Below are 11,454 nucleotides of genomic sequence, written 5' to 3'. Positions count from 1 at the left end.
CGGGTGTGCATGTTCTTGTAATGGGTGTGTCATCTGGCCCTCTTGTCATTCCTTACTTTAGGTGAATCACTGGAGTGTATACACAGAGACTTAAACTGAGTTTTTTTGTGCTGGTCAGGCATGGATTTCATGGAACTCTTCTTCAGCTCTCTTGGCGCTGCAGTGGTTGTCTACTATGGAGTGAAACTGCTGCTTTTCAGTAGGATGCTTTTTCCAAAGCGGTGGTTTCCACTCTCAAAGACCTTCTTCATTTCTATGGGAGAGTGGGCAGGTGAGCTTGAGTTTGTGCATAACAATTGAAACAGTCAGATTCACAATCTGCATTATTATGATTGATTATCATTAAAAGTAATTATTCTGGTTGTATGAGTACATTAACATGCATGAAAGAACTTATGTCATAACCTACCTGCATGTGCACAAACTATAACAAAATTGTAAATGAGGCAAGAGTTTCGACAAGCAATGTGTGACTTTGCACGGTTACACGAGCTCCCAATAGTGCAATGCTTCAATTGAACAAGGCAAGTCCTGACATTTCTTTTGGGAGCCGTGTGTTCACACCTACGGAGCTCACGTTTGCAGAAAAAAAGTTTCACCAACAGTATTAATGTCTCGACAAAACCTATTTCTGCCAAATGATTATTTCTTTATTATTATATTATTCATTCTGAGTTTGTCAGCAATTGGATGAACTCTTAGTATGTCACTGGTGTCCAAGAAGAAAATCTTTCATACAGCATGTCACTACATTGCTTTCCAGGAATGTTTTGTCCTCATGATAAGTTGACAGAAGGGATTAAGGACAAAAAGAACGATCCATAAACTTGAGGATATTGCAACTTATAATACTGTGTAAGAAGTAAATAAGTAACTTGTAATACTGTGAACACTGGATCAACGCTCAGACCTTTACTCACACTGACGCATTCTTTTGGCGATCCCAGAGTCCTCTCATCATATTAGGTGATGTTTTTTTTGGCATCTTCTGAAAAGGTTATTTAGTCTCTCTGCGTGGTAAAAAACAAAACAAAAGCCTAACAGAAAAAAATCTAAACAAACGCAGAATACTGAGATGGTCTTTTCTTTCTATGCTAAGCTAATTTTCATTCCATTCCAGCACAGGAAAAACAGCCATCAGAACAGTATGTTCTAGGCTGCATAAAGCCCATCCCGTTTCATTCATTTGTCTCCAAATTGCCTCCAACAATTTGATAACTCATTTTCAGGTTTATGGCTCCTTCAGTTTTTGTTCCTAACACGTATTGTCTGGGGACGTGGGTCAAACGTAAACAACGTGTGCTGTAAATTAAAATGAATGTTTACAATGTGAGTGTTTGTGTGTGTCAGAGGAATATTAATTTAGATGTAGTATATCTTTTTTTAACGTAATAAAAATGACAACTGGCACATTTGCTGTCATTAGTGTGATCACCCAATTCTGTTAAGACATAATTTACTTTTTATGAAACATCCTGCTATTCTTGTCCATGTTGTGTCTCTCATCTTGTGATGGTGAATGAATTGGGCTTGAGTGTTGTGTTTTCAGTATGCAGTTTCTGGTGCCCTGAGCATTTTTACTTATGGATATTTATGTTGGCCCTCTGTTGTTTGCCCTCTTTTTCCTGTTGTAAATCATAATGTGCTTCAAAGCTGCTACTGTGTGTGTAATCATCTTTCTGTGGGAAATAGGAAAATGTGCTCTGGCACTAAGCGAATAGAAGCAGTTTACACTGGGGGACTTCATAGCTCATCAAGCCAAGAGTCTGCCCTCAGAGTAAAATCTCAGCATTCTAATATTTAATTGGCATTTATCTCTTTCTCTGTGAAGAAAAGCCTCCACTTGTTCCATTGAGGTACTCAATACTTAATTGCATAAAGGAAAATGGTCATGTTCGTCACTTTTCAAAATGCCTGAATACAGATTGCCTACTTTGTCATTTCATTTACCCAGTGGTGGATGGACAACACAAATTTGCCAAAAAGATCAGAAGCAAGTATCAACCACATTACAAGTTTGTGAGCAATTCAAATAATCCAGCTCCAGCATCCAACATTATGATAGATAGATAGATTTTATTCATCCCACGATGGGGATGTCATTGTATAACATACAAATAACTTGTGGGGATCCAGATGGCACAGGGGTAAGGTTCTACAGCAGTAGTAGATTTCCCAGCCATCTGGGTTCAAAGATCCATCCATTCATTTCTACAAACTGAGTGTGAATTGATGTATTTTCCAAACTTCTCCAGACACCCAGGTAAAGCCAGACACACATTACTCTTTCTTTTGGTCAATAAACCAGAGCTCTTCATCTCCAGTGGTTGGGTTGGAATAGGAATTTACTCATAAATTCACAAAGACTTCTTCATTTAGAATAGTTTTCCTCAGCACTAGACACAGAGTTCATCTTAATCCTTATTTATGAACATGAACCAGAGACAGCAGTCGAGGATCAAGTTGTCCCAAACCTGATCTCATCCCAATATGATCGCTGCTGCTTCACACTCAGCCGCAAAGCTTCTCAATGCTTGTTGGAGTCACTGTTCATTGGAGTCAGCAGTGCTCCGGTTAGACCGGTTATTCCCATTCTTTTGGCTCTGAGTTGATTTGAAATGAAACAGTCGAGATGTATTTGGCATTGTCAATCAGCAGATGTGAATCCAATTGAACATACTGTATATTTCACTTCCTTAAAGGCAAGCCTGAAGGGAAAACAGTCACAAAACACGCAGGGACTGAATACAGCTGCAGTAAAGACCTGCCAGAGCATGACCAGAGAACAAAACTAGAATGTGGTGATATCCATGTGTTCCAGTCTTCAGGGAGTAATTGATTGCAACAGATTCATATCCATTGTGGCGGCAGACCTAAACATATGAAAATCATATCACTATCACTGTCACTGTATATGTGTACCCTAATGTAGCACGAAAACTGATGTCAGTATGTGTAGTAGAACTTTGTTATCTGATGTCATTTTACTGAGAGACAAATTAGGTTCCACACTTTAGTAAGGAGCACTCAGTCTGTTTGTTCACTAGTGCTTCCCATTCCATCTGAAGTCACATTGGCCTTACTTAATCTTATATGGATGCCGATAACTTTATATCTTAAAATGGTGAAAAAAGGAGCCTCTGAAATCTTTGAAATCCGGGTCAAGAGGACATGGGAGAGTGGTGAGCCCTCAGTAAGAAACAAGCAGTTCCTGCCTGTTTTTAGAGAATTCTTTATCAGAACTGGAGAACATACTGTATTAGTACAGTCTGTTAGAACGGAGTAGGCATAAACAAATACAGACAGCTGTATTTCTTTGACAGCTGGAAGAGCAGAAGGAGAGATGAATTCACAGCGTGTCTGTTTGTTAGAATAGAGGCAACAGCTGAAGTCCTCTGTAACACTAATCCACGCATCCTTGTTTCAGTGGTGACTGGTGCTTCAGAGGGCATAGGAAGAGCATATGCTTTTGCGGTAAGTGACCGAAGTGGACGGAAGTACTGTATGTAGAAGGAAACCAGAGGTTAATGCAGTTTGTAAGATAAAACATCTCCACATTTATTTTCTTTCATCAGCTGGCTGAACGAGGAATGAACGTTGTCATCATGAGTAGAACCAAAGAAACACTGAACCAGGTGGCCAAGGAAATAGGTAAAAGCTTAATCTCTCTGTATTTAGCTGTTTGTAGATTGATCAATTTGCTTTTTGTCATCTGTAAGAGTACATAATGTATATTGTTTTCAATCTTCATAGGTGAAACTACAGGGCAGAGGGTGAAAGTCATAGTGACAGACTTCACAAAGGAAAACGTCTTCAGCGAAATAGAGGATCAGCTGAAGGACCTAAATATTGGGGTTTTAGGTTGGACATATTTTTATTGTTCCTGGTTATCTTTGAAATGTGAATTGCTTTCACTAACACCAAATGAAAGAAAATGGTCTTTATTTTTTGATTTTCTTCATGTCTGCTAAACAAGATCTTGTGTTTGTGTGTGTGTGTGTTGTTTTTTGTATTTATATTCCAGTCAATAATGTAGGCATGCTGCCCAGTGTCATCCCCTGCAGATTCCTTGACTCTGCAGATCTGGACCAGGTCAGTGGTACCTCAGCAGTTTCACATTTCCTTCCTCATAAAACATCTGCAAAGACAATTTTTAAGAATTTTAAATCCAGCATTGTTTGAACTGTTACTAAATTACTTTCAGTTAGTTTCACATCAGATCTCCTCACCCACATGCTGAACCTCAGATGCACATGTATTTATGTTTTCAGATAATTACAAAGGTGATAAACTGCAATGTGAAAACTATGGCCAAGGTAAGAGTGTATATGCTTTTATATATATATATATATATATATTCTAACGTGTGTGTGTGTGTGTGTGTATACGTATTTATTTGTTTATTTATTTTTTCAAACAAATCAACTCCAAGTCACAGTTAAAAGAGTTCTTCCACATCATTAGGTCATAGTGAAAGGGGTGTAGAATGAAACACTCTACTACTTTATGTAGTATTTGTCTGTGTGTACTTCACCTGATGAACGTTTGATTTGATTCTTAGTTTTCTTCCTAAACAAACGCCTCTAAAATGTTCTTTTATCCCCAGATGTGCAAAATAATCCTCCCAGGCATGGAGAACAGGTTTCCTAGTCATGTTTTCTTTATTACATGTAATGTGTATAATGCCATTATAATAATATGCTGAATAACTTTGAGGTTCACTGATGATAAAACACTATTTCTTGGACCTCTACAGGGGGAAAGGGGTGATTGTGAATATTTCATCTGGAATTGCTTCTATACCGTTTCCCCTATACAGCATGTATGCTGCATCGAAGGTAAGTACACCTTTAGTCTTCTGAAATAATGTTGTATGATGACTCATAGTCTAAATTATTATTTTTTGCATAGGTGTTTGTGGAAAGATTTTCTCAAGGTCTTCAAGCTGAATACAAGGCTAAAGGAATAATTATACAGGTACTTTGATTCTTATTCACTTTGCAGTGATTATTTCTTTAGATTTGCGAAACGGTGCGAATATTTTATTTCTTTATTCTTCTTGTTTTCCCAGGCAGTGGCTCCATTTGGCATTTCAACTCGGATGGCAGCTTACCAAAAACCAAACATTGTGACTCTGTCTCCAGAAGACTTTGTAAAAAGCTCCCTGCAGTATCTCAGAGCTGGAGACAAAACAAACGGGAGTGTCTGTCACACAGTCCTGGTAAGGCTTACTGGCAAAAACAGTTGATAATGCCAAATAAATGCCAAGCAACATGGCAACAGAATGATTTGTTCTTGTGATTATGCACGTGTGTGTGTGTGTGTGTGTGTGTGTGTGTGTGTGTGTGTGTGTGTGTGTGTGTGTGTGTGGACACAGGACTGGTTACTGCAGTCTATTCCGCTCAAGATTCTCTACGCAGAGTATTTGCTACACATCCTACAAGACTATGTCAAGAAGAGAACAGCACTTAAGGCACCCATCTCTACATGAAGTGCAACTTCATTTGGGTTACATATATCTCTCTCTGAAACTGTATCATTAGGAATTTGAATAGACAGATTTTTGTCTAACAGTTAAACAGTGATGAATGTTGTAACATATGAAAGTTTAAGCGTTTGTTTTATGGGCGTCTATATTTTATCATGACGTCAGTTTATTTCTCTCCTTCTTTCAAAATGTCGACATTTCTTTTATCAAAATCTACTTTAACCTCTTAGGATCTGGCGTACACATGCGTGTACATTACATTTTGAGTTCTTGTGTGTGCAAACTGATCGCAACTGTTACACAGCCTTTCACAAATAGGTGTGTAAAGAAAAGGGCATTGCTAGTTTTTAATGCAAAATGTTTTGAATGTGTTATAATGTGTTGTTGTAGGCATATGATGTCTTCCTGATACTGTTTGTGAAAAGATGATGATTAGTTTTTATACTTATCAGGTTCCAATAAACCCAAATAGCAAAGAGAAATAAAAAATGCATATCAAATTTGAGCTCAGGTCTTAAGAGGTTCAACATATAGGAAAACAACAGAACTCAAATCTATGGGTAAAAGGTATATTTAAGCCAACTTTTTAGCATTTGGCTTAAGACAGACTATGCACTAATATTTTACTAATATTACTAATATTTCTATTATATAATAGGAAATGATACATATATACACATTTTCCTGCTTGGGAATATCACCACCACCATTTGGCCCTCAAAAAATACACAGTTACATTAGGGTCCAATAACTAGCCATAGAGTACTCAGATTGAATGTTAGAGGACAACAACAGACTCCTACTGCACCCCTATTTCTCACAGTGTATACCAGGTTGAAGTTATGCTGTATTTTCTTATAAAGAAAAAAAAACATTTACTTATAGCTATTTAAGGGTATCATGTCCCCAACTCGGTTTCCTTCAAATTCGATAAGGGAAAGAGGGTTTTTTAAAGAGTGTATTTATATGTTTGTCACTCTAACAGCTCATTTTTATTAAGAAAATAAAGTGACATATGTCATAAATATTATAAATATTATTTTAGTACATAGTTCATGTATCTGTGTCTTTCCTTTTATAAATATCAATTAAAATGTACAATAAGTAGGAAATCTGAGTTATAATGCAACTTTTTCCCCTTTATATATGAGACAGAAGTAAATGTATAGTAAATGTACTGTAAATGCGTTGCACTAGTTAATGTGTTCGGACAAACTGGATTGATATATTAAAGGGAATTCTAACATTTCTCAAAGCTGAAATGAAAATGAAATCCTTGGATTGTACAAATGTAACTAATGCACTGATACTACTTAAGGTGTGTGTGTGTGTCCCTAAAGTCATCAATCTTATAGAGGAATATGAGTGATAATGAGTCTTGAGTTTACTTACTTAACTGAAGGGATGATGGCCTTCTCTTATTCATATTAGTGTCAACTACTGTTATCAGCATCCCCCTTTCCCTGCCAAGATGGAGAAAACATTTTATCAGATAAGTACACCACCAGATCAGTGCTTCTACCTGGATCCTGAGAAAGGAGAATACACTGGAGACCTGGGTTTGATAGACTGCTGCTTACAGAATGATGTACAGTGTTTAAAGCATGCACAAACATTCCCTCATCTGTGTATGTACATATGCAGAAGCAGACACGCACATCTATTTGAATTAGTATGTGGTACAGAGAGGTCTGACCTAAACGAGTCACTAATCACAGGGTGACCGAGCTGTTTAGACAGCAGTGATGAATGATCCTCCCTGTGAGAGATAGTGCAGGGAATAGTAAAAGTCGTTTGAGAGAGGGAGAGAGAAAGGGGGTCAGAGTGACCCTGAGCTCAGACGATCCATGTCTGTTAATGTTTGAAAAGGGCAAAAAATAACTCTTCACGTGACAGTGACTTACTAGTTAATGTGAGTTACAGTGAATCATTACTTTGTTTTGGAAAGAGACCAAAAGACACATTTAAGTTATTTGGATTCTTCTAAGACACTTGATGTGTTGATTTTATTTTATGGATTGGTATTACTATTTAATCCCAGAGTATTTCTCTACACATATTTTTTTAAATTGAATGCTTGACAGCTCTGAACTGTAGTATACATGGTGTTTAGTGTATGTGACACTGAGTCAAATACACTGCTCCAAAAAATTAAAGGAAGTAAAGAGTAAAGCATCAAGTCAGTTAAACGTCTGGGATATTAGTCGGGTCAGTTAAGTAGCAGCAGGGGTTGTTAATCAGTTTCATCTGCTTTGGTGTTAATTAAATTACCAACAGGTGAACTAGAGGGGCAATAATAAGACGACCCCTAAAACAGGAATGGTTTTACCAGTGGATGCTACTAACATTTTTTCCCTCCTCGTCTTTTCTGACAGTTTTTTCACACGTTTTGCAATTAGCTAGAGTTAGTGTCCCTACTGGTAGCATGAGGTGATAGCTGGATCCTGCAAGTCCTCCTGTGCTTTTCACAGATGAGAGCAGATTCACCCTGAGCACATGTAACACACATGAAAGGTCTGGAGAAACTGTGGAGAATGTTATGCTGCCCCTAACATCATCCAGCATGACCTGTTTGGTGGTGGGTCAGTGATGGTCTGGGAAGGCATATCCATGGAGAGACAAACAGACCTCTACAAGCTAGACAACAGCACACTGTGTGCCATTAAGTATCAGGATGAAATCCTTGGACCCACTGTCAGAACCTACACTGGTTCAGTGGATCTTGGGTTGCTCCTGGTAGTGAGAGTATGCTAGAAGTTCCAGCATACTCTCATGACCCACACGCTCGCATTAGGAGCATCCATTCATGTTTTTTTATTGCTGCTCTACTCTATTGACCACAAGTATTCTACATGTGGTTTTCTTTTGCATTGATATATAAAAATTTCTCAAAACTCTAAAATTTAGCAACCTTCACTTTAAACTAAAATAAAATTTTACTCATTTCAACAACATTTGACAGCACAGAATGACTGCACTAACTATCTGGGCAGAGTGACAGCGGGGTTGAAGATGTTAATGTGACCTCCCTTTTCCCAATAATTTACACACATACATAATTTCTCATTTCCATTAAGTAGTATTTGTACATTTCCAGCAGGTGTTAGTTTTAAACAGACATGAATATAAAAAAGCAAGATTTTAAAGCTACTTTAGCGAACTGACATGACCAGCACATGGCTGGAGTGATTTTATTATATCTGGCATCAGCACATAAAAGAGCAAAAGATGAGATACAAAATACAAATAAATGAAAAATTGCTAACTGCTATTTTGAGTTTGATCATCTCTATGCCAGTGAAAAATTATGTTGATATGTGGTGTCAGATCACAGAAGTACAAGCCTTTACAAATCACATAAACACCAAGGATACTAACATCAGGGAAGACACCAAAGACAACTGACTGGCTTTCCTGTGCTGTGCAATCTTACTATAGGCCGAAGGCAGATTAGAAATAGAAATTTACAGGAAACCCACCCACACAGACCAGTACCTGCTGTGTGACTCCCATCACCCAGTGCGACACAAGCCAGGGTTCATCAGGATCTAAATCATAGAGCAGAAAAAATCCCCACCTCCACAGAAGCTAAGGAGAAGGAACACAGACATCTGAAGACAGCTCTCAAGGTCTGTCGATACCCTAAGTGGGCCTTTAACAAGTCTGAAGCAACAACCATCGGAAGAAACATTCCTTACATGGCTGGTGTGTCTGAGAAGCTCAACAGGATTTGTGGACACCTCATTTTGGTCCACTTCAAACCCACGACCACACTGCGGCAGTGTCTCATTAGCCCAAAAGACCAGACACCAAATCACATGAGGAGCAATATAGTAAGCGTGATTCCAATTCATGAGAGAGTGCTCAGAACTCTACACTGGAGAAACTAAACAATCACCAAATTCCAATGTATCATTTTGTCCTTTCTTGCATGAAGCAAGACCACACATTCACCAGTAACACACAATTACTGACATTAATGGCAACTGGAGGATTTGTGAGAGGTTTGACTATTACATCTACTCACACACTTTGTCCACCTAACAAGCGCATTCAGACCATATGGGAAGTGAAACCATTATACCAACTTTCCTCTAAGTGAAAAAGCTACTTGGATGAGGAGTGAAACACCTTCAGTAGGGGTCCACTGACAGGACCTCCTTGTGCTTACCCTACCTTTGCCTTGTAAGTCGCTTTGGATAAAAGCATGTGCCAAACGAATAAGCGTAATAAAAAAGAAGTCCAGTTACCATGATTGAACTCCCAAATAACCTCAACTGGAAGACTGAGAAACTTCACCTAGAATACCTGATACTGTTTTTAATATTGATATCAGCAGCATAAATTATTACATGCAATTACTATTGCACATATATATATATATATATGTAGATATATATAGTATTAGACCTAGAGGGACAGGGCTTGTGAGCTATAGATTTGTTTTTCTCCTTACTGTCTGAAAATGAACGTGGACTAAACTGCTAGTTTATCACTGAAATTTTAACTTTATTGGCAACAATTCATAGCATAAAACAGCAGCCATTTGGAGTCCACAGTCTATTTAGGAGTTGTGTCTAAATTATATGATGGCCAAGCGCAGTTTGTTTTCAATTATTTGTTTGTACTGTGTGACAGTGTGTATCTGCATACCCAGTAATTAAAGAAATGAAAACAGTACATTTAGTACATTATAAATGACATATCTCAGAGGGATTTACAATTTGGACACACATGGCACCTTTAACCTTTAAGCCTGCACAATTAGTATACATATATATTGAATATTAAAATGTATTAATTCCTTTAAGGCACATTAATACAGTCTACTCCTCACTGTGTAGGTTTCAGTGAGAAACAGTGTGTGATTGTAATATTTAATATGACCACTAGAGGGCAGAAAAAGCAAAGGTTTTGTTTGTCTACTGATTAAGATAATATGGACCTGCAGCACTCTGGCTGAATACACACACACACACACACACACACACACATATATAAATCCTCACTCTTAATTTAACAATGAGATAATCATGGAGACTCGATTTCTGTCTTCACTTCACATTGAATGTAATATAATGTAGTATTAATTCAGAAAAAAGTAAATAAAAAAACACTAAACAAATGTCTTTCTGTCCACACTAATTAAATCATTAGTTTTAATTTAATGTCATGACATCACTGGGTATTTTCCAGGAGATCTGTCATCTGTGATCTATAGTTGCATGTCCATCTGACTCCATCACAGTATGAAAAGTGTGTATGTGTGTCACCTGCAGCTGAAATTCAAAGTTGTTTACCCAGGTTACTCAAGAGCTGGGACTTTCCTCACCTGAGGTGCTCTGCAATTTAGTGTTACCAAAACATTATGGCACCTTTTAATTTAGCAGTTTCAAAGTGTTTCTAACTTCAAATGAGATTCTCAGAGTTAATAAATCAACATTCATACTCGCATAATAGCAGGTCATGGGTAGCCAAGATAGTGCTATTGCTTTACAGACTAGCAGTGTGGGAGAGCATCTTTGCTTCATTTGCAGACTAATGGCTTTACCATCAGTGGGATCATATTTTAGCACAAATATTAAGTAAAAGAGGCTTCAACATGTCTAACGCCTTTAGCAGATGAAAGATTAATTTGGGACGGGGTCAGTGGAAAGTCATTTTCATTTCAGTGGATCGCCATCGCTTATGTGGGTGGTCAGAACTCCAGGGATGGTCTTTGTGTGTGTGTGTGTGTTTGAGCGGGGAAAAGAAAAGGAGTGAGGTGTTGCCTTTGAGGATGCTCCCTGTGTGACTCCTCTCTCCTCCCTGGACACCGCTTGGTTGTTGCTTCGGTAAACACAAGGGTCCAGTGATGATCCAAGACAAGCACACAGCCACTGCAGCCCACCCAGGAGCCAAGGTCAGGACCGCTAACCTTCAGACACGTACAAACACACACACACAAATACACTAAAGCCGCTTCA

General features: G+C 38.1%; 1 protein-coding gene across 1 annotated transcript; it reads left to right on the top strand.

Annotated features, from left to right (window-relative positions):
- Positions 1-6,737, top strand: hsd17b3 (hydroxysteroid (17-beta) dehydrogenase 3). Its single transcript, XM_026344201.1, has 11 exons — positions 1-271; positions 3,428-3,474; positions 3,576-3,651; positions 3,754-3,861; positions 4,025-4,092; positions 4,272-4,316; positions 4,607-4,641; positions 4,757-4,838; positions 4,912-4,977; positions 5,072-5,221; positions 5,378-6,737. The coding sequence occupies exons 1-11, from the start codon at positions 121-123 to the stop codon at positions 5,489-5,491; spliced, it is 942 nt and encodes a 313-aa protein (XP_026199986.1). The 5' UTR covers positions 1-120; the 3' UTR covers positions 5,492-6,737.
- Positions 6,738-11,454: the final 4,717 nt, after the last annotated feature.

This window comes from Anabas testudineus, chromosome 9 (genome assembly GCF_900324465.2).
Source record: "Anabas testudineus chromosome 9, fAnaTes1.2, whole genome shotgun sequence".
Lineage (NCBI taxonomy): Eukaryota > Metazoa > Chordata > Actinopteri > Anabantiformes > Anabantidae > Anabas > Anabas testudineus.
Note: the sequence above shows the minus strand (reverse complement) of the source record. Positions and strands in the feature narration are given on the sequence as shown.